At 41.9% G+C, this 24540-nt stretch overlaps 1 protein-coding gene across 2 annotated transcripts in view; it reads left to right on the top strand.

Moving 5' to 3' along the window:
• The first annotated feature begins 4367 nt into the window (after positions 1-4367).
• LOC124261328 overlaps positions 4368-24540 on the top strand; it is a 30121-nt gene continuing 9948 nt past the window's right edge. The window contains exons 1-7 of one of the 2 annotated variants that reach the window (XM_046695634.1): positions 4368-4476; positions 5503-5583; positions 11457-11762; positions 12236-12366; positions 15549-15702; positions 16352-16526; positions 21777-21843. In XM_046695634.1, the coding sequence (XP_046551590.1) occupies positions 5517-5583; positions 11457-11762; positions 12236-12366; positions 15549-15702; positions 16352-16526; positions 21777-21816 (873 nt within the window). In that variant the 5' untranslated portion in view covers positions 4368-4476; positions 5503-5516 and the 3' untranslated portion in view covers positions 21817-21843. Of the gene's footprint in view, positions 4477-4563; positions 4828-5502; positions 5584-11456; positions 11763-12235; positions 12367-15548; positions 15703-16351; positions 16527-21776; positions 21844-24540 lie in introns of those variants that run through there. The other variant, XM_046695633.1, reaches the window with a different exon arrangement.

Here is a 24540-nt window from a genome sequence, read left to right as displayed (position 1 = left end):
CTTCCACGGGCACGTTATCAGTCGTATGACGATCTAACTGTCACAAGTGGGACTGTGGGTTTAGACCCAACTATCCGGGGATCGAATCCCATGTTAGTCACGGTCTGTGACTTTACAGTACTTAATGGTTTTCGTTTGGTTCACAAACTGATTCTAACCTCGTTTAACCATCTGTTTTACATTCAGTGTACATCTAAACTTTGAATAAACTTTAATTGCCAATGCAGCATGTGTGTAGTTTTTGAAAGGTATTTAGAAGTTGGACGAACATGAATACATGACACGTGCACATTTTATGGATAACTTCTTTTTTATTCTTTGTAGGACGTTTTAGGGCTAATTCTTGCTTCTTGGTCGGGTCAGTGAGTTTAGTTTTAGCATTACTCCAGCAATTTAACGGCGGGGGACACCAATAATGGGCTTCACACATTGTACCCATGTGGGGGAATCGAACCCGGGATTTCTGGTGCGGCGTAAAGCCATACTCACTCACTCAATAACTTTACCACTATTTTAGGAGAAAACGACTTTATATATCATGTAATTGATAGTGGGGCACAATGGTGCAGTGGTAAGGCGTCTGCCTATCACGCTGAAGGCCCGGGTTCGATCCACGGTGGAGGCACCTAGGTTCGGGTCCCGAGATGGGCACATTTGTGTAGTAACCTTCGACAAGATACTCAGATCCACATTGTCTCAGTTTACCCAGCTGTCAAATTGGTACCCGTGAGGATGTGCTAGCAATGTGAGTGTTTAGTTCATTGCGCCTAACAGGCAAGCATGGTTGTATGATCCCCAGGGAGTTGAAAAAAAGTATCGGAAAATAGTGCGTAAGCAGGCAATGTGCCTGGATATGAGCGCCATACAAGCGGACTATTACTGTTACTACTGGCAACGATTGGGTAAACTTGGTATCAAGATCTACAACAATGTCACATCAAAGAACCTACTCTTTTAGCCCAATTAGTCGAATTAATGTACATAGCATAATAAGCATTTGTCTAACATTTCCCAATATTATTAAGTGTTTGAGTGGTTGGTATTTAAAGTCACATTCCACAATATTGCGCACGGTATTTCCTAATTATAATAAACAATCCAGTCTAATTCAGATTCTCCAACAACAAACTGAGTTGTAGTACCCTGTAGCAGCTTCGAGAACTTTCTGTCTAAATCTGGTACAAGTCTAAAAATAGCGCACCACTGTCCCTCACTGGAACACCACATCTAGTCTGTTTGCAGTGAAAACGTATCGATGAATTTTACTTTAAACAAAAAAATAAATCAAATAACGTGAAATTTAGATTGCGACTCTTCATAATGTTACCTTGCCAGTTAAATATTTGAATCTCAGAATTTTATTCAACTTAGGATAAAAGTTCAGGGGGCGGATACAGCTTTTTGAGAAAGTGGGGGTGGTGGTGGTGGTGGTGGTGGTGGGATGCACACTATTGAGAAAATGAGGGGTGCACACTTCATTTTCACCCGAGTATCAATGGTCATTTAACAAACTTTCAGCACAAAAGGTGTGTGTGTGTGTGTGTGTGTGTGTGTGGTGTGTGTGTGGTGTGTGTGTGTGCGTGCGTGCGTGCGTGCGTGTGTGTGCGCGTGTGCGTGTGCGCGCACCCCTGCACCCTCCATCTGGATCCGCCTATGAAGTTGTTTAACAAACGATCATAGATTCGAATCGCTATTATTGGTTTGTATAACAAGGGGGATAAGCGCAGTTGTTGGAACTGTGAAACAAATGCACGTGCGGTACCTGATGAGCGTTAACTCAGACCAACTCTATTTGTTCTCGGTGTTTCATTTAATGTGCATACCCCCCTGTAATACAAACCAATAATAGCGATTTGAAACTATGATTGAATAAAATTCTGAGATTTAAATGTTCAATTGGCAAGGTAAAATTATAAAGGTTCGCAATCTGAATTTCACTTTATTCGATTTACTTTTCTGTTTAAAGTGAAATTCATCGGTACGTTTTCACTGCAAACAGACTATAAAAAACAACATTGCACTTGTTACATAATAAATAGCGCTGCCACATAACATCTGGTACACAGTATATAGGAGAGTAAAATGAAACATATTTTCATGTATGTGGTTTTATTGATAACATCACATCCATTATATTACACATCCACATTCCCTTGCTGGCAAGTACCCGTGAAGATGCGGGTTAGAATCTGTCTTCAGCAACCTATGCTTCTCGTAAGAGGCGAATAATCGGATAGTCTGACTTGCTGACTTTGTTGAAACATGTCACCGTATCCCGATGGGGTACATCAATGCTCAGGCTGTTGATCACTGGATTGTCTGGTCCAGACTCGATTATTTACAGAACGCCGCCATATGGCTGGAATATTGCTGAGTGCGGCGTAAAGCTAAACTCACTCACTCACTGAGCTGACGTGTCCAACTTGACATGACGTCACGTACACTTTTTGTTATGGAACAGCTGACAAAAAAAAAAGGTAATGGCAGGTATGAGAACAAACAACAGGTAATGGCAGGTATGAGAACAAACAACAGGTAATGGCAGGTATGAGAACAAACAACAGGTAATGGCAGGTATGAGAACAAACAACAGGTAATGGCAGGTATGAGAACAAACAACAGGTAATGGCAGGTATGAGAACAAACAACAGGTAATGGCAGGTATGAGAACAAACAGATACATCCCTAACCCTGATTTGTAAGAAAGTAACATACACATGTCACGTGACCATCACGCTCCTTCATTGAAGAAACTTTTGCAAATCCAGAGCGGGGTTTCGGACCCACGATAATCGAATTTGAAGTCCCAATCTCTACCGATTGAGCTACTGGGGTCTCGGTAAGCAAGGGTTCAAAACGTAGGGTCATATTTGCCATGTGTTTCGAGCTGGAAGTTGGTTTGCTAATAGTAATATACTGTATATTAGGGACCGTTCATAATTTATGGCTAGGGTGTGTGTGTGTGTGAGAGAGAGAGAGAGAGAGAGAGAGAGAGTGTGTGTGTGTGTGTGTGTGTGTGAGAGTGTGTGAGAGTGTGACTGTGAGTGTGTGTGTGTGTGTGTGAGTGTGTGTGTGTGAGTGAGAGAGAGTGTGTGTGAGAGAGAGAGAGAGTGTGTGTGTGTGAGAGAGAGTGTGTGTGAGTGAGAGTGTGACTGTGAGTGTGTGTGTGAGAGAGTGTGTGTGTGACTGTGAGTGTGTGTGTGAGAGAGTGTGTGTGAGAGAGTGTGAGTGTGTGTGAGAGAGAGTGTGAGTGTGTGTGTGTGAGAGAGAGTGTGTGTGTGTGAGAGAGTGTGAGTGTGTGTGTGTGTGTGAGAGAGAGAGTGTGTGGTGATGATGATGATTTTTATGGAGAAGCATGTACAAATAGAATGACCCACCCCTAAATTATGTGTACAAAATATGTGACCCCCATGCATGTTATTTACAAAATCAATGACCCCCCTCCCCATTCCATACTTTTTAAGCATAATTTTAAACATATTTTTATGTACAAAATTGCTTACCCCACTAGCTCCCCTAGAACAAAATGGGTGAGAACACCCCCCTCCTTTAAATCATCATCACACCCCTAGCCATAAAATATGAACGGTCCCTTAGCATGCTGGGATGCTTGATATTGATTTGGTCTTGTTCTCAAGGAGGTAGCACGCCGGTGTCCTCTATCCAATGTTAGTAAGGATGAAAAGACAGAAATACAAAAAAAAGAAAAGAAGAAGAAAAATCCCTTTCCCCACCCACAATAATTGTAAATTTCCTTTGGCTCCTTTTGAAGGGGGTTAAGTTCCCCTAAACCTCCCTTAAAAAATATAAATTACAGTATGCCTCAAAATATAAAAAGAATCTCTATATTTCCGTAATGTAAACAACACTGCACTGAAGCCTTACAGCTAACCCTAACCCCTAACCCTAAACCCAGGCAAGCCCCTCTTTACAACAACACCCCCCACCCCCAACCCCCAAAACAAAAATAATAAAAAAATGACAGTATTCCTCAAGATGAAAAATGACAGTATAAAAGGAATCTCTTTATTTCGGTAATCTAAACAACACTGCACTGAAGCCTTACAAAACCATAACAATATATTAGGAAAGTACGACCTCTGTCGCGGACCACAGCCGAGGGAGTCGGTGTAATACATTTGTACAACAATATTGCAACGTCACAGTTAAGGAAATTGCAACAATATTCTGAAACAGAAAGGTACACATATGTTTGATTTCACGTGCGCTTATTTGGTGAGGGATTCTAAAGACTGTCCAACAACAGATGAACGACCGTGTCACTCTTTCCCGCATGTATACAAAATACGTCTTTGTATGATCAGATGCTGAATACGTACATGAGCGCCGTCCGGATTTTATATCAACTCCATGGCAGTGTGTGTAAAGAGAGCCTATCGCTACGAGGAGCTTCATAAACATCCGGAACCCATCGAAACCGAAAACACATCTCGCTAACTGGATCAGAAAAAGGCGGTACGCTACAATTATTGTGTTTTGTTGTTGGCTGTTCTGGTGTTACAGCACCTGCACGTCGGTCGTTCGCATGATATTCCATATTATATGTTACAATACACAGATTTCAGTATCATTCCATGATCAATTTCATTAGGCTATGTGACAGTATGAATGAATATGAGTATCTCCATGGCCGAGATGAATCGTGCTACTGGGACAAAACGCCACCGAGTACCACGGCTATGATGGTGTGACACTTGCGGGATATCGAGTAATACCGCGAAATGCGTAACACGAGTTACAACAGACCTTCTTGGTTCAGTTACACAAAGTCAGCAGACCCTGTCCATGGCCGAGATGGACAGGGAAGTAAGGAACATCCTGCTCTCGATTAACACTCAGTTTCTGAAAATATGTAACTTTGACAGAAAGAACCACCGATTTTCTTACATTTTCTTGTCATGTCAGGACCGCCTCCGTGGTGTAGTGGTTAGAGCGTCCGCACGGAGAGCGGAAGGTTGCGGGTTCTATCCCCGAACGCGTCATACCAAAAGACGTTAAAATATGGTACTTGTTGGTCCCTGCATGGCGCTCGGCATTAATGGGTACAACAAGGACTGGTCGGCTCGGGAGTCAGTATAATGTGTCTGAGTGGGGTATTCATGCTTCACTGCGGCATGGTATCTCAGTGGGCTAGCACTATAAAACCAGCTTCAGTCTGGGCTAGTACAAGCAGCCGCACATACACATACACATACACAGGCATGCCCGTCGTCATATGAGCGAAATATTCTCAAGCACTACGTTAAACCTAATTTCACCTCACCTCACCCTGTCATGTCACAGTAAAATGTCAGTTAAGTTTGTAACATGCAGTTCAATTCAATCATCATGCTGACATGTCATGTGAATTATTTGTTTCCATTCCTAATTTATAAGCAGAAAGGAAGCTTCACTTTTGTGACAAGTATTACCCGGTACTTTGTTTTGCTGACATTGTAATGTTCATTTAAATCTTAAACTGATATCTGTTGATGTTTACAGATAACAGTGACCTGATGAAGGCGTCACAGAGACACGTTACTCTCTTTCTGCTGGTCAACTTCGGCGCCATCTTTGTCAGTGGTAAGAATCTAGGGTCATGAGGGGTTCTCTGATCAATTCAGGGCAGTGGGGTAGACAAATGGTTGAAGTGGTCGCTCGTCACGTTGACCCGGGTTCAATTCCCCTCATGAGTACAATGTGTGAAGCTCATTTCATTTGTCCCCTGCCGTGATATTGCTGAAATATTGCTAAAAGTGACATAAAACTAAACTCACTCACACACGCTCTGTTCAGTTCCCTCCCGGTAGTCACCAGGATGCATTGACTGGTGGTACAAATCCAAGATTCAACCTGAATCTGATCTGTGGTTGTCAGCACAATGCTGCTATCTGTTAATTCACCCACAATTATAGCTGTATCATTTTAAGAGACTTCACAGTCTCAGCTTCACTCCAGCCACAGTTGGAAATATGTTTTGGGCGTATTAGTCTCTTTGGGTACAGCCGGTAAATATATCCCAAGAAGAGCTGAATTTGACGTTCTGGTGATTTCGACGATTGCATTGCCCGCAATATGGGGGGAGTAAGTGCACGATCGGAGTGCACAAGCAGTATCAGTCTCTTTGGGTACAGCAGGTAAATATATCCCAAGACGAGCTGAATTTGACGTTCTGGTGATTTCGACGATTGCATTGCCCGCAATATGGGGAGTAAGTGCACGATCGGAGTGCACAAGCAGTATCAGTCTCTTTGGGTACAGCAGGTAAATATATCCCAAGACGAGCTGAATTTGACGTTCTGGTGATTTCGACGATTGCATTGCGCGCAATATGGGGGGAGTAAGTGTATGATCGGAGTGCACAAGCAGTATCACAGGTAGGGCGAATGCCCAGTCTCTGTCGTGAGAAGTTTTATTGACAATGGAAATCCTGAAGTTATCTTATATAAACAGCAAACAAACATCAATATTATTTGCCCCAGCTCGTTAATACCACTTCAGTGAGTCACGCCGAAGTAAATCATCAAGTCTACACAAGACAATCTAGTGATCAACAGCATGAGCATTGATCTGCGCAAGTGGGGACTAATGACAAGTGTCAACCAAGCCAGTGAGCCTGACCACCCGATACCGTTAGTCGCCTCTTACGACAAGCATGGGTTACTGCAGGTTCATTCTAACCCTATTACCACTTCAGATGCAAAATCAATTGCCTATAGACGAAAATAATAGCAAGCGAAAATTCAGATCACAACACACCCTTGCAGTGCGGAGGGAAAAGCATGGTACATCGTCGAAAAGCCATACAAATACACGGATTTGGAGAGCGGCAAAAGTTTCGCCGATACAATGTCATCAACACTATTTTTGTAGGAAACACTTGATATTTTTGTGAAATAGATGAATATATCCTTTATCACTCAGGGTTAGTAAAATAAAAACTTTAAATGATATCAAAGATAAAAATTACGTTTTGTCTTACATCGTCGAAAACCCTGTGATACTCATGGATCAACACAATTCCTGCGTATTTGACTCCGGTGTTTGTAAAATACTCCCAAAATATATTCATACAACCGTGCACTGCATCAGATTATTCACAACAGATGGTAACATCACAAATAATGCTTTCACAGCCCTTCCTTTATTTAGAATTAATTAATTACAAAATGTTGATGAATTATTTAGAAAAAACTACATTTATACTCATGAGCTGAGCTGACATCATGGATTGGGTGGTCATGCTCGCTGACGTTGTTGACAAATGTAGTCGTATTCCAATTGCGTAGATTGATGCTCATGCTGTTGATCACTTGATTATCGGTTCCAGACTTGATTATTTACAGACCGTCGCCATATAGCTGGAATATTTCTGAGTGCCACGTAAAACTCAACTCACTAATTGACATCTGACTGGACCTTGTCCTACAGCTTGTTGTGGTCAGACCCCTCAGGAGCTGGATTCCATGGATCATTGTTTTCTGATATTGACCGTGTTGACCCCTCATGGAATTCTAAAGATGTTCAGAATGTAAGTGGGTCTTAAAGAAAAAAACAAATATGAAAAGAAATAAAACAAGTCTGTTTATCTTCTATTCTCTCAATCACCATTGAGGCAACTGAATATATTACATAGACTAATGCTTAGTCACTGAATATATAGAATTTTATTTTAATTAAATTGAATAAGAGCCCCAATGAGATATGAGAGTCATCCTGAACCTGAGGAAATCTAGACTTAATTCATTTAGGGAATTAGCATTGCAGAATGAACTGGGCTGAAGGGGAAATAATGCAGTTCAGGACTGTGAGACAGGCTTTGTATCACAGAATTCAGGTTCAGTGAATGTTGATTGTCTGTCAGCAAACCCTGCAGTGTGTATTGCTGTTCCGAACAACAGTCCCAGGATTGCCTGGCTCCGAATTGCCCTTTCACTATCTGCATTCATCCAGCAAATCCAACTTTAAACTAAAGTGGTGTTTCAAATGTCTGATGCATAAATCCAGTGGTGTTCCAACTGTCTAACATTTAACCTTAGTGGTGTTCCAACTGTCCAATATTTAACCATGGTGGTGTTCCAACTGTCCAACATTTAACCTTAGTGGTGTTCCAAATGTCCAACATTTAACTGTAGTGGTGTTCCAACTGTCCAACATTTAACCATAGTGGTGTTCCAAGTGTCCTATATTTAACCATAGTGGTGTTCCAACTGTCCAACATTTAACCATAGTGGTGATCCAACTGTCCTATATTTAACCATAGTGGTGTTCCAAGTGTCCTATATTTAACCATAGTGGTGTTCCAACTGTCCTATATTGAACTATAGTGGTGTTCCAACCGTGTTATAGTCAACTATAGTGCTCTTCCAACTATCCTGTATTTAACCATAGTGGTGTTCCAAGTGTCCTATATTTAACCATAGTGGTGTTCCAACTACCCAATATTTAACCATAGTGGTATTCCAACTGTCCAACGTTTAACCATCGTGGTGTTCCAAGTGTCCTATATTTAACCATAGTGTTGTTCCAACTGTCCTATATTTAACCATAGTGGTGTTCCAACTGTCCTATATTTAACCATAGTGGTGTTCCAACTGTCTTATATTTAACCATAGTGCTCTTCCAACTGTCCTATATTTAACCATAGTGTTGTTCCAACTGTCCAACATTTAACCATAGTGGTGTTCCAACTGTCCTATATTTAACCATAGTGGTGTTCCAATTCTCCAACATTTAACACTAGTGGTGTTCCAACTGTCCTATATTTAACCATAGTGGTGTTCCAACTGTCCAACATTTCACCATAGTGGTGTTCCAACTGTCCAACATTTAACCATAGTGTTGTTCCAACTGTCCTATATTGAACTATAGTGGTGTTCCAACTGTCTTCCTATTTAACCATAGTGGTGTTCCAACTGTCCTATATTTAACCATAGTGGTGTTCCAACTGTCCTATATTGAACTATAGTGGTGTTCCAACTGTCCTATATTTCAACATGGTGGTGTTCCAACTGTCCAACATTTAACCTTAGTGGTGTTCCAAATGTCCAACATTTAACTATAGTGGTGTTCCAACTGTCCAACATTTAACACTAGTGGTGTTTCAAGTGTCCTATATTTAACCATAGTGGTGTTCCAACTGTTCAACATTTAACCATAGTGGTGTTCCAACTATCCAATATTTAACCATAGTGGTGTTCCAACTGTCCAACGTTTAACCATCATTGTGTTCCAAGTGTCCTATATTGAACCATAGTGGTGTTCCAACTGTCCTATATTTAACCATAGTGGTGTTCCAACTCTCCTATATTGAACTATAGTGGTGTTCCAACTGTCTTATATTTAACCATAGTGGTGTTCCAAGTGTCCTATATTTAACCATAGTGGTGTTCCAACTATCCAATATTTAACCATAGTTGTGTTCCAACTATCCAATATTTAACCATAGTGGTGTTCCAACTGTCCAACGTTTAACCATCGTGGTGTTCCAAGTGTCCTATATTGAACCATAGTGGTGTTCCAACTGTCCTATATTTAACCATAGTGGTGTTCCAACTGTCTTATATTTAACCATAGTGCTCTTCCAACTTCCAACTTTCAACCTATGGTTTCCAACAACATTTAACCATAGTGTGTTCCAACTGTCCTATATTTAACCATAGTGTTGTTCCAACTGTCCTATTTATTTAACCATGGTGGTGTTCCAATTGTCCAACATTTAACACTAGTGGTGTTCCAACTGTCCTATATTTAACCATAGTGGTGTTCCAACTGTCCAACATTTAACCATAGTGGTGTTCCAACTGTCCTATATTTAACCATTGGTGTTCCACTGTCCTATATTGAACTATAGTGGTTCCAACTGTCTTATATTTAACCATAGTGGTGTTCCAACTGTCCTATATTTAACCATAGTGGTGTTCCAACTGTCCTATATTGAACTATAGTGGTGTTTCCAACTTTAACCATAGTCTTGTTCCAAATGTCCAACATTTAACCATAGTGGTGTTCCAACTGTCCTATATTTAACCTTAGTGGTGTTCCAACTGTCCTATATTTAACCATAGTGGTGTTCCAACTGTCCTATATTTAACCATAGTGGTGTTCCAACCTGTGTTATATTCAACTATAGTCCTATATTGAACTATAGTGGTGTTCCAACTGTCCAATATTTAACCATGGTGGTGTTCCAACTGTCCAACATTTAACCTTAGTGGTGTTCCAAATGTCCATATTTAACTATAGTGGTGTTCCAACTGTCCAATATTTAACACTAGTGGTGTTCCAACTGTCCATATTTAACCATAGTGGTGTTCCAACTGTCCAACATTTAACTATAGTGGTGTTCCAACTGTCCATTTAACCATAGTCCTATATTTAACCATAGTGGTGTTCCAACTATCCTTTATTTAACCATAGTGGTTTCCAACTATCCAATATTTAACCATAGTGGTGTTCCAACTGTCCAACGTTTAACCATAGTGTTGTTCCAACTGTCCAACATTTAACCATAGTGTTGTTCCAACTGTCCTATATTTAACCCTAGTGGTGTTCCAACTGTCCAACATTTAACCATAGTGGTGTTCCAACTGTCCAACATTTAACCATAGTGGTGTTCCAACTGTACAACATTTAACCATAGTGGTGTTCCAACTGTCCAACGTTTAACCATAGTGGTGTTCCAACAGTCCAACATTTAATTATAGTGGTGTTCCAACTGTCCAACGTTTAACCATCGTGGTGTTCCAAGTGTCCTATATTGAACCATAGTGGTGTTCCAACTGTCCTATATTTAACCATAGTGGTGTTCCAACTGTCTTATATTTAACCATAGTGCTCTTCCAACTGTCCTATATTTCAACATAGTGGTGTTCCAACTGTCCAACATTTAACCATAGTGTTGTTCCAACTGTCCTATATTTAACCATAGTGGTGTTCCAATTGTCCAACATTTAACACTAGTGGTGTTTCAAGTGTCCTATATTTAACCATAGTGGTGTTCCAACTGTCCTTTATTTAACCATAGTTGTTTTCCAACTATCCAATATTTAACCATAGTGGTGTTCCAACTGTCCAACGTTTAACCATAGTGTTGTTCCAACTGTCCTATATTTAACCCTAGTGGTGTTCCAACTGTCCAACATTTAACCATAGTGGTGTTCCAACTGTCCAACATTTAACCATAGTGGTGTTCCAACTGTACAACATTTAACCATAGTGGTGTTCCAACTGTCCAACGTTTAACCATAGTGGTGTTCCAACAGTCCAACATTTAATTATAGTGGTGTTCCAACTGTCCAACGTGAAACCTGAGTAGTGTTCCAGCTGTCCTGTGTTTAATAATTGTTGTGCTCCAACTGTCCAACATCCCGAACTCTAAAAGTTCAGATTACGACAATGGTTTGGTTTCAAACACTGGTAGCCATGGTAACAGAATGCTTGCTTTTTCTCAACAGATGCAGCAGAAACCAGTACATCATGCCCTGAAGTAGGCTGCTTTGGACGACCAGTCAACATCACCTGTGACATAACTGGCCAATACGGGTCTATCGGGTTTTCGCGGCCAGATAATATTGAAGTTGTAACATGCCTGAAGAATAAAGATGAATGCTATGTTAATACTCCAGGTTATGGGGTGGTGTTTCGCTCAGATGACAAACACATTATGCGTATAAAGAGTCTGATTGGAAAGGATGTGGGAACGTGGAATTGTCGTGATGGAACAAACCCACTCTTGAAGACTTGTCGCATCGAAGGATATGGTAATGTTCTCATGGATAACTTTATTCTTACAAAACTTTCATCTCTATTACATGATTCCCATTAGACCAGAATTGTGACAGGAATCACACAAAACGGAACAGATTTATAACAGAATTCTTTTAGTGTCAGAGATGATTGTGGAGGTGTTACCGTCTAGAGTCACAAGGTGGCTGGGTAGCCTAGTAGTTAAAGCAGTTGATGGTCACGCCAAATATCTCAGTTCAAATCCCGACTTGGGTACAATGTGTGAAGCCCATTTCTGGATTGCCCTGCTGTGATATTGCTGGAATATTGCTACACGCAGCATGATATCTTACTCACTCACTCTAAGATCACATGACATGGTGACTTAACTTCCTTTAGCCTCTAGGTAGTAACAGAGACTAAGGTGTGTGTGTGTTTAGTGTTACTTATAGCTGTGAATATATTTCAGGAAATGTTCATTGTTCAGTTTGATTTTTCCTAATTTCAGATGTAAGAAAGTCCCCAACTCCTGCACCTCCATCGCCTGGCTCAGACTGCATCAATATCCCGAAAACTTACCGTCCGCAAACATTATGTGAAGGTTTTCAAGAGGATCCAAATGGCAACATTACTATCAGCGTGAGACAAATTATGTCTTTCAAATATACATATTTATCAAAGAGTCAAATATGCTTTTCTTGTGATGGACCACTCCCCTATGTGCGAGTCTGATTGTTAAGATGTGTTGGACCACTCCCCCATGTTTGAATCTGATTGTTTGGATGTGTTGGACCACTCCCCCATGTTTGAATCTGATTGTTTAGATGTGTTGGACCACTCCCCTTTGTGCGAGTCTGATTGTTTAGATGTGTTGGACCACTCCCCCATGTTTGAATCTGATTGTTTGGATGTGTTGGACCACTCCCCCATGTTTGAATCTGATTGTTTAGATGTGTTGGACCGGTAACCCCCCATTACCCCTACATGCCACTACCCCTACAGCTTATAACAACATAGTTTACGGTCTGTTGCACTGTTAACCCCCTGCCTGTTACCTATTCCATACAATGGACTAATCCACTTAAGAGACATAACAACATTCAATGTACATAGTACAGTGTTGATACCCATAGTACAGTGTTGATACTAAACCCCTTTAAATAGAAATATGATTTTGTCTTAATTCCGTGTACTTATTGCATGTAAAGAAATAATGCACATCATTTTCGACTGGATGTCCACATGACCACGAGGGGCTGTCGATGATGTCTATCAAACCTATCAGCATTCAAATCAAATAAGTTTAGATCAAAAATAATAGTTTTGTTATATTGTCTTAATATCGAGTTTTTGAATCGGGATAAAGTATCAATATTTTGAATTTCAGAACTTAGGGATTTCCACAGTTTTATTGTATCGGGTAGAAATGATCTGGCATATGTGGTCGGTGAGATGAAAGATTTGTAGATAATTTCTAAACATTTACGCGATAATCGATAATACAAACTTCTTGAGCATTTAATCAGTGGGCTAACTTTCTTTTCATAGAGTTTATCCCTATGTGAATATCCCAGTAACAGTTATTTTGAAGGGTCAAGATGCTTATGATCATCTACGTCTTGATTATCACACCGTTCATTGTAAGATCAGGTTTAATGCTTCTATTTAGTTTTCTACTGAACTGTATTGATTTTGTTTTGTTAGGATTGAATGAAACCTTCCATTCTTTGGCCCAATTTGAAATTCCTAATAAGTCATTATTTAAACAGTCTGCAGCTATGTCAGGATCATCAATTATAACGTATAGAGACGTGTTGTCTAATATTACTAACAATATCATCTACAATATCATTAATATATATTATGAACATTAGGGGTCCTAAGACTAGGGTCTAAATATTACTGTGTATCTTTCATCATGGCACTAAAACAACTTAATTTCAACATTTAACAACCTACACACTATCCAATTTGTAAAATTGTTCTACTCACTAGAGATTTATCTTTCATCATGAAACTAAAACAACTTTTAGCTGATCCCAAATTTCCTTGACACAAGACAGTAAACAACAGATTAACCTCTCCCTTGATCTCATCTGTATACTCTGTGCACTAACCCCTCCCTTGATCTCATCTGTATACTCTGTGCACTTACCCCTCCCTTGATCTCATCTGTATACTCTGTGCACTTACCCCTCCCTTGATCTCATCTGTATACTCTGTGCACTTACCCCTCCCTTGATCTCATCTGTATACTCTGTGCACTAATCCCTCCCTTGATCTCATCTGTATACTCTATACACTAACCCCTCCCTTGATCTCATCTGTATACTCTATGCACTAACCCCTCCCTTGATCTCATCTGTATACTCTATGCACTAACCCCTCCCTTGATCTCATCTGTATACTCTGTGCACTAACCCCTCCCTTGATCTCATCTGTATACTCTGTGCACTTACCCCTCCCTTGATCTCATCTGTATACTCTATGCACTAACCCCTCCCTTGATCTCATCTGTATACTCTATGCACTAACCCCTCCCTTGATCTCATCTGTATACTCTATGCACTAACCCCTCCCTTGATCTCATCTGTATACTCTATGCACTAACCCCTCCCTTGATCTCATCTGTATACTCTGTGCACTAACCCCTCCCTTGATCTCATCTGTATACTCTGTGCACTAATCCCTCCCTTGATCTCATTTGTATACTCTGTGCACTAACCCCTCCCTTGATCTCATCTGTATACTCTGTGCACTAATCCCTCCCTTGATCTCATCTGTATACTCCATGCACTTACCCCTCCCTATGTGTGAGTCTAATTGTTCAGATGCCGTTACTGTGTTTAGACACTCCTCTATGTGTGCGTGTGATTGTTCAGATGCCGTTACTGTGTTTAGCCACACCTCTATGTGTGAGTCTGATTGTTCAGATGCCGTTGCTGTGTTTAGCCACACCTCTATGTGTGAGTCTGATTGTTCAGATGCCGTTACTGTGTTTAGCCACACCTCTATGTGTGAGTCTGATTGTTCAGATGCCGTTGCTGTGTTTAGCCACACCTCTATGTGTGAGTCTGATTGTTCAGATGCCGTTACTGTGTTTAGACACTCCTCAATGTGTGCGTGTGATTGTTCAGATGCCGTTACTGTGTTTAGCCACACCTCTATGTGTGAGTCTGATTGTTCAGATGCCGTTACTGTGTTTAGCCACACCTCTATGTGTGAGTCTGATTGTTCAGATGCCGTTAATGTGTTTAGCCACACCTCTATGTGTGAGTCTGATTGTTCAGATGCCGTTGCTGTGTTTAGCCACACCTCTATGTGTGAGTCTGATTGTTCAGATGCCAGTACTGTGTTTAGCCACACCTCTATGTGTGAGTCTGATTGTTCAGATGCCGTTACTGTGTTTAGCCACTCCTCTATGTGTGAGTCTGATTGTTCAGATGCCGTTAATGTGTTTAACCACACCTCTATGTGTGAGTCTGATTGTTCAGATGCCGTTACTGTGTTTAGCCACACCTCTATGTGTGAGTCTGATTGTTCAGATGCCGTTAATGTGTTTAGCCACACCTCTATGTGTGAGTCTGATTGTTCAGATGCCGTTGCTGTGTTTAGCCACACCTCTATGTGTGAGTCTGATTGTTCAGATGCCGTTACTGTGTTTAGCCACACCTCTATGTGTGAGTCTGATTGTTCAGATGCCGTTACTGTGTTTAGCCACTCCTCTATGTTTGAGTCTGATTGTTCAGATGCCGTTACTGTGTTTAGCCAGACCTTTATGTGTGAGTCTGATTGTTCAGATACTGTTTTAATTTTTTGAGGTGGCTGACAACAGCTTCAGTTTCACATCTGACCAGTACAAAGAAAATGATGAGGTAGAACTTGCTGACGTCCCTACAGGTGGGGAACTGGAATGCAGTGTCACCGGGCCAGCCGCCCAGTGTTACACACCCTACAATAAGAAGACCAAAATATGTAAGTAGCTAAGTGTAGGCATTAGGGCTGTATCCGGGCAGTGGGGTAGCCTAGTGGTTAAAGTGTTCATGTCGTCACTCTGAAGACCTAGTTTGATTCCCCACATGTGAAGGCCATTTCTGTGCCCCATCGAGATATTGCTGGAATGTTCCTAAAAGCGGCGTAAAACTAAACTCACTCACTCACTAGATGGATCGCTTTTCATGGATGAATTTAATGTTTCTTATCGTGGTAAGAACATGCATACAACAGGCAGGCAGTTACAAATGGGCCAAGCTTTCACCTCAAGACAACTGTATGTTTGACTCAGTGAAGGGGGTGGGGTGGTGGTGGTGAGAGGGGTAGGGGGGGTAACCATCAGCACAACCCAGAGTTTGTCGTTATCCCCCCTGTATCAGTTGTCCCACAGAGATGGGGGCAGTTTACAGGAGCTTGAAGGAATCTTTTCTTATTGTTTCACAACAGCTTTTTGGTCATGTACACAGAGCTTACTGTAATTTTAGTCAAATCGCGTCCTTACGGTCTCACATATGTCTAAGGATCAGCCTGAGATCCAGAGCACTAGAGAGTGCTGTCTGTAAAGATCCGGGATAGAATTGATCTTCAGTAACCCATCCATCAACAAAAATATACATTTCATTTTTTTCAGGTCCAGGTCCAGATCCCCCAGTTCCTACATGGGCCATTGTTATCATTGTCCTTCTGATAGTGATCATCATCATCGTTTTGGTAGATTGCATCTGCTGCAGGCCAAGGGGTAAAGGCATCACTCACTGCATAAAGGCCAAGCTGATGTCCAGGAGAGCTGGTGTAACAACTGCAGGGTATGTATAGCATCGGTTTTCCAGCGAACCTGCCGTATGAACCTGTACCACAAACCAATTCACATGCTACAATGGCCATAAGTACTTGTCAAACTAAACTCAACAAAATGCAGCTTTAACAAAACTGGACATGTATTAAAATGTTTAAAATATTTGTGTTGAAGTGCTCCCTGTGGGTTGGGAATCCATGCTAGAATTGTCCTTTGCTTTTCATTAAAGGCGTCGAGATGAATCAGGTTGTTGGTTGATCACATGTCACCACATGTGAGGATCGATACTCATGATGACCATCACTGGCTTGTCTGGCCCTGACTTGATTATTTACACAATGACATCACTGGCTTGTCTGGTCCTGACTTGATTATTTACACAATGACATAAATGGCTTGTCTGGCCCTGACTTGATTATTTACACAATGACATCACTGGCTTGTCTGGTCCTGACTTGATTATTTACACAATGACATCACTGGCTTGTCTGGTCCTGACTTGATTATTTACACAATGACCATCACTGGCTTGTCTGGTCCTGACTTGATTATTTACACAATGACATCACTGGCTTGTCTGGCCCTGACTTGATTTTTTACACAATGACATCACTGGCTTGTCTGGCCCTGACTTGATTATTTACACAATGACATCACTGGCTTGTCTGGCCCTGACTTGATTATTTACACAATGACATCACTGGCTTGTCTGGCCCTGACTTGATTATTTACACAATGACATCACTGGCTTGTCTGGTCCTGACTTGATTATTTACACAATGACCATCACTGGCTTGTCTGGTCCTGACTTGATTATTTACACAATGACCATCACTGGCTTGTCTGGTCCTGACTTGATTATTTACACAATGACCATCACTGGCTTGTCTGGTCCTGACTTGATTATTTACACAATGCCATCACTGGCTTGTCTGGCCCTGACTTGATTATTTACATAATGAGCATCACTGGCTTGTCTGGCCCTGACTTGATTATTTACATAATGAGCATCACTGGATTGTCTGGTCTTGACTTGATTATTTACATAATGAGCATCACTGGATTGTCTGGTCTTGACTTGATTATTTACACAATGACATCACTGGCTTGTCTGGTCCTGACTTGATTATTTACATAATGAGCATCACTGGCTTGTCTGGCCCTGACTTGATTATTTACATAATGAGCATCACTGGATTGTCTGGTCCTGACTTGATTATTTACACAATGACCATCACTGGCTTGTCTGGTCCTGACTTGATTATTTACATAATGAGCATCACTGGCTTGTCTGGTCCTGACTTGATTATACAAATATTCTCGTTTTTTGTCATCATACTTTTTGTTTTTAGCCGATCCGATTTCTGGTGTATTCTTGCGTACAACCACCTATAGTTTTGCTCTTTTTAAAAAAAATTCAACACATTTCTAATTAAACGTTTAGCATCCTCTGAATAAGCTTTCATGATGACAGCTAGAAGTAGTCAATGTGAATTATCGAAAAGGTCTATCACTGTGCAGTGCACAGGTAACTATCATGAACTGCACGTGCATTTACCTTTATGACCCAACACTGCCGCTGTTGCAGGTCATTGGCTCCCTCCCTCTGCAAGCAGTCTCCGTTCTGCTGTTTATTTTGTTGACAGCTACATAGACAGATTCTTTAATACAAATGCATAAACTCGGTGATTTACAATTTGATTAGGTTGTCTGACAAAACATCCACTTGCACAGTTTGAGAACGATTGGATCATTGGATGTAGAGATATTTACAAAAAAACAGGTCCACATGCATTTCATGCCAAACTATTGTGGCTGTTCTGATTTCGTTTAATGGTACTGCTATCTGTTTTGCTGCCGAAGACACTAGCAGTACTTCTCTGTGACATAGATTATGATAATCTAACTGTAACAATTGCTGAAAACTGTGATGAAACAAACACGTTTCAATAGCAAGACTTGTTGCCAATGGTGCTATATTTAGACCAGATAATGTTGCTTAGCATGATTGTGCTTGTAAACTACTATCGCAAGTTATTATATGCAAGAATGAACCCAGTCAAGCTTCCTACAATTTAATGTACCCATCTGGGGCAAAATGAACACCAAGGGAAAGAACTCTTTCTTCAGGCAACAGTGTCAACAGAAAGCATGAATAAAGCCCTGATAAATCGCAATGAAAAACAGATAAAAATGCAGAACTTTACGTATGTTGATTTTATAGGAAATGAAATTCAATTCTATTTGTTACTTGGCCATGGGCAAGTTCAAATGAACAGTTTAGTTGCTCAGTATAGAATGTTTTCTGCACTGGGCTATGGGCAGTCATATTGTTGAAACCCTGCAGTTACCTCAATGCCATAGACTCATGATTGTCTTAGCGCTAAGATGGTATTGTGGAATGGGGCCAGCATCAGAATAGATCTCCAGGCCCAGTCACCCCACTGCTGCAAGTGGCATAGACTCATGATTGTCTTAACGCTAAGATGGTATTGTGGAATGGGGCCAGCATCAGAATAGATCTCCAGGCTCAGTCATCTCGCTGCTGCAAGTGGCATTGATTCATGATTGTCTTAACGCTAAGATGGTATTGTGGAATGGGGCCAGCATCAGAATAGATCTCCAGGCTCAGTCATCTAAGCTGCTGCAAGTGGCATAGATTCATTATTGTCTTAACGCTAAGATGGTATTGTGGAATGGGGCCAGCATCAGAATAGATCTCTAGGCCCAGTCACCCCACTGCTGCAAGTGGCATAGATTCATGATTGTCTTAACGCTAAGATGGTATTGTGGAATGGGGCCAGCATCAGAATAGATCTCCAGGCTCAGTCATCTCGCTGCTGCAAGTGGCATAGATTCATTATTGTCTTAACGCTAAGATGGTATTGTGGAATGGGGCCAGCATCAGAATAGATCTCTAGGCCCAGTCACCCCACTGCTGCAAGTGGCATAGATTCATGATTGTCTTAGCGATAAGATGGTATTGTGGAATGGGGCCAGCATCAGAATAGATCTCCAGGCCCAGTCACCCCACTGCTGCAAGTGGCATAGATTCATGATTGTCTTAACGCTAAGATGGTATTGTGGAATGGGGCCAGCATCAGAATAGATCTCCAGGCCCAGTCACCCCACTGCTGGAAGTGGCATAGATTCATGATTGTCTTAACGCTAAGATGGTATTGTGGAATGGGGCCAGCATCAGAATAGATCTCCAGGCTCAGTCATCTAAGCTGCTGCAAGTGGCATAGATTCATGATTGTCTTAACGCTAAGATGGTATTGTGGAATGGGGCCAGCATCAGAATAGATCTCCAGGCCCAGTCACCCCACTGCTGCAAGTGGCATAGATTCATGATTGTCTTAGCTAAGATGATGGTATTGTGGAATGGGGCCAGCATCAGAATAGATCTCTAGGCCCAGTCACCCCACTGCTGCAAGTGGCATAGATTCATGATTGTCTTAACGCTAAGATGGTATTGTGGAATGGGGCCAGCATCAGAATAGATCTCCAGGCTCAGTCATCTCGCTGCTGCAAGTGGCATAGATTCATGATTGTCTTAACGCTAAGATGGTATTGTGGAATGGGGCCAGCATCAGAATAGATCTCCAGGCTCAGTCATCTGCAGCTGCTGCAAGTGGCATAGATTCATTATTGTCTTAAGCTAAAGATGGTATTGTGGAATGGGGCCAGCATCAGAATAGATCTCAGGCCCAGTCACCCCACTGCTGCAAGTGGCATAGATTCATGATTGTCTTAACGCTAAGATGGTATTGTGGAATGGGGCCAGCATCAGAATAGATCTCCAGGCTCAGTCATCTCACTGCTGCAAGTGGCATAGATTCATTATTGTCTTAACGCTAAGATGGTATTGTGGAATGGGGCCAGCATCAGAATAGATCTCTAGGCCCAGTCACCCCACTGCTGCAAGTGGCATAGATTCATGATTGTCTTAACGCTAAGATGGTATTGTGGAATGGGGCCAGCATCAGAATAGATCTCCAGGCTCAGTCATCTCGCTGCTGCAAGTGGCATAGATTCATGATTGTCTTAGCGCTAAGATGGTATTGTGGAATGGGGCCAGCATCAGAATAGATCTCCAGGCTCAGTCACCCCACTGCTGCAAGTGGCATAGATTCATGACTGTCTTAACGGTAAGATGGTATTGTGGAATGGGGCCAGCATCAGAATAGATCTCTAGGCCCAGTCACCCCACTGCTGCATTTGTCTATAGATTCATTATTGTCTTAGCGCAAATAAAACTTCTTGGTACAGGGCCCCTCATGGTTCTCATAAGTTCTCACTAATGTGAATAAGATTATCATACTGTGTGACCCAGCTGATTGGATGTCATCATTCTCCCATGCTCATGCTGTCAGTCACTAGTTTGCCTGTCCATGTCTTGATTGGTTATAGGCTGCTGTCCTTGAGCCAATCAGATGCTCGCCTTCTTTTTGGCACTTAAATTTACATTTTTACGAAAGTAACAACCTTGAAAGTATAAATTTCTTTTCATTCAGTGCTCAGAAATGTCAGTGTGTGTAAACTCTCCAACAATATTACTGCACATTCTTTTTCCACTGGAAACTACTTGTATATTTTCATTATTGAGATCAAGAAATCAGATATGTTTTGCTGCCTCACATGCTTGTACCAAGAATTTAAAATCGTTAACATAGATTGGCTGAATAGAAAGTGGAGAGTTTGCTGCACCTTCACTAAATCATTGTATCAGAGCATTTACAGTAAAATACCTTTAAAACGAACACGGATATAATGAACTGACGGCTATAGCGAACTGTTTTAAAAGTCCCAAATTAACCCCTGTAGTTTCATATCTGCATGAACAAGACCTGATTAGTTTCAACCAGCCTTTGGAAGATTGAGAAAGCAATAAAAAGTCACTTTAGGCCACACCAATTGTATTACTTGTTTTACAGATCTGCTAAGAATAAGGAAAAAAAAAGAATTTTCCCCGCTCAAAAAAATAAAATCCTAATGTGTTTATTGGCCAAAAGTGTTAAACTTACAAGAAATTCTTTTTTTAGATCGCTGTTTTCCCCATGTAAATTGCCAAACGTAAAACACTTTTAGTATATAAAGGAATATTACTTTGACAGGTGATTTTATTTTATTATTTTTTCCTCCTGCCTTTAGGTTTTCTGAGGACCAAAATCTGTAAAACAAGAAATAAAATTGGTCTGGCTTCATCTTATTTTCAACACTGGATGAAATGTTTTCACTTCTTTCTTTTGACTTCTAGTTATGATTCCTCATTCCGTCAGCTTCCACAAATGATGTGAAGAAGGGACTACAGCAGAAACAGATAGGTGAGACATGCTACAGGTATTGAGACACAGTGTGCTGCTCTAGGTGAGACCTGCTACTGGTATTGAGACACAGTGTGCTGCTCTAGGTGAGACCTGCTACAGGTATTGAGACACAGTGTGCTGCAGTAGGTGAGACATGCTACAGGTATTGAGACACAGTGTGCTGCTGTAGGTGAGACATGTTACAGGTATTGAGACACAGTGGGCTGCTGTAGTGAGACATGCTACAGGTATTTGAGACACAGTGGGCTGCTGTAGTGAGACATGCTACAGGTATTGAGACACAGTGGGCTGCTGTAGTGAGACATGCTACAGGTATTGAGACACAGTGGGCTGCTGTAGTGAGACATGCTGCAGGTATTGAGACACAGTGTGCTGCTCTAGGTGAGACATGCTGCAGGTATTGAGACACAGTGTTCTGCTGTAGGTGAGACATGCTACAGGTATTTGAGACACAGTGTGCTGCTCTAGGTGAGACATGCTACAGGTATTTGAGACACAGTGTCCTGCTCTAGGTGAGACATGCTACAGGTATTGAGACACAGTGTGCTGCTCTAGGTGAGACCTGCTACAGGTATTGAGACACAGTGTGCTGCAGTAGGTGAGACATGCTACAGGTATTGAGACACAGTGTGCTGCTGTAGGTGAGACATGTTACAGGTATTGAGACACAGTGGGCTGCTGTAGTGAGACATGCTACAGGTATTTGAGACACAGTGGGCTGCTGTAGTGAGACATGCTACAGGTATTGAGACACAGTGGGCTGCTGTAGTGAGACATGCTACAGGTATTGAGACACAGTGGGCTGCTGTAGTGAGACATGCTGCAGGTATTGAGACACAGTGTGCTGCTCTAGGTGAGACATGCTACAGGTATTGAGACACAGTGTGCTGCTGTAGGTGAGACATGCTACAGGTATTGAGACACAGTGGGCTGCTGTAGTGAGACATGCTACAGGTATTGAGACACAGTGGGCTGCTGTAGTGAGACATGCTGCAGGTATTGAGACACAGTGTTCTGCTGTAGGTGAGACATGCTACAGGTATTGAGACACAGTGTGCTACTATAGGTGAGACATGCTACAGGTATTGAGACACGGTGTCCTACTATAGGTGAGACATGCTACAGGTATTGAGACACAGTGTCCTGCTGTAGGTGAGACATGCTACAGGTATTGAGACACAGTGTGCTACTATAGGTGAGACATGCTACAGGTATTGAGACACGGTGTCCTGTTGTAGGTGAGACATGCTACAGGTATTGAGACACAATGTGCTGCTCTAGGTGAGACATGCTACAGGTATTTGGGACAAAGTGTGCTGCTCTAGGTGAGACATGCTGCAGGTATTGAGACACAGTGTCCTGTTGTAGGTGAGACATGCTACAGGTATTGAGACACAATGTGCTGCTCTAGGTGAGACATGCTACAGGTATTTGAGACACAGTGTGCTGCTCTAGGTGAGACATGCTACAGGTATTGAGACACAGTGTGCTGCTCTAGGTGAGACATGCTACAGGTATTTGAGACACAGTGTGCTGCTCCAGGTGAGACATGCTACAGGTATTGAGACACAATGTGCTGCTCTAGGTGAGACATGCTACAGGTATTTGAGACACAGTGTGCTGCTGTAGGTGAGACATGCTACAGGTATTGAGACACAGTGTCCTGCTGTAGGTGAAACATGCTACAGGTATTTGAGACACAGTGTGCTGCTCTAGGTGAGACATGCTACAGGTATTGAGACACAGTGTGCTGCTGTAGGTGAGACATGCTACAGGTATTGAGACACAGTGTCCTGCTGTAGGTGAAACATGCTACAGGTATTTGGGACAAAGTGTGCTGCTCTAGGTGAGACATGCTGCAGGTATTGAGACACAGTGTCCTGTTGTAGGTGAGACATGCTACAGGTATTGAGACACAATGTGCTGCTCTAGGTGAGACATGCTACAGGTATTTGGGACAAAGTGTGCTGCTCTAGGTGAGACATGCTGCAGGTATTGAGACACAGTGTCCTGTTGTAGGTGAGACATGCTACAGGTATTGAGACACAATGTGCTGCTCTAGGTGAGACATGCTACAGGTATTTGAGACACAGTGTGCTGCTCTAGGTGAGACATGCTACAGGTATTGAGACACAGTGTGCTGCTCTAGGTGAGACATGCTACAGGTATTTGAGACACAGTGTGCTGCTCTAGGTGAGACATGCTACAGGTATTGAGACACAATGTGCTGCTGTAGGTGAGACATGCTACAGGTATTTGAGACACAGTGTGCTGCTGTAGGTGAGACATGCTACAGGTATTGAGACACAGTGTCCTGCTGTAGGTGAAACATGCTACAGGTATTTGAGACACAGTGTGCTGCTCTAGGTGAGACATGCTACAGGTATTGAGACACAGTGTGCTGTTGTAGGTGAGACCTGCTACAGGTATTGAGACACAGTGTGCTGCTGTAGTGAGACATGCTACAGGTATTTGAGACACAGTGTGCTGCTCTAGGTGAGACCTGCTACTGGTATTGAGACACAGTGTGCTGCTGTAGTGAGACATGCGGCAGGTATTGAGACACAGTGTGCTGCTCTAGGTGAGACATGCTACAGGTATTGAGACACAGTGTGCTGCTGTAGGTGAGACCTGCTACTGGTATTGAGACACTGTGTGCTGCTGTAGGTGAGACCTGCTACTGGTATTGAGACA

Source organism: Haliotis rubra, unplaced genomic scaffold (genome assembly GCF_003918875.1).
Source record: "Haliotis rubra isolate DU_JTF1 unplaced genomic scaffold, ASM391887v1 Scf797, whole genome shotgun sequence".
NCBI classification, from domain to species: domain Eukaryota; kingdom Metazoa; phylum Mollusca; class Gastropoda; order Lepetellida; family Haliotidae; genus Haliotis; species Haliotis rubra.
The sequence above is the reverse complement of the archived record's forward strand: the minus strand, read 5'-3'. Positions and strand labels throughout refer to the sequence as shown.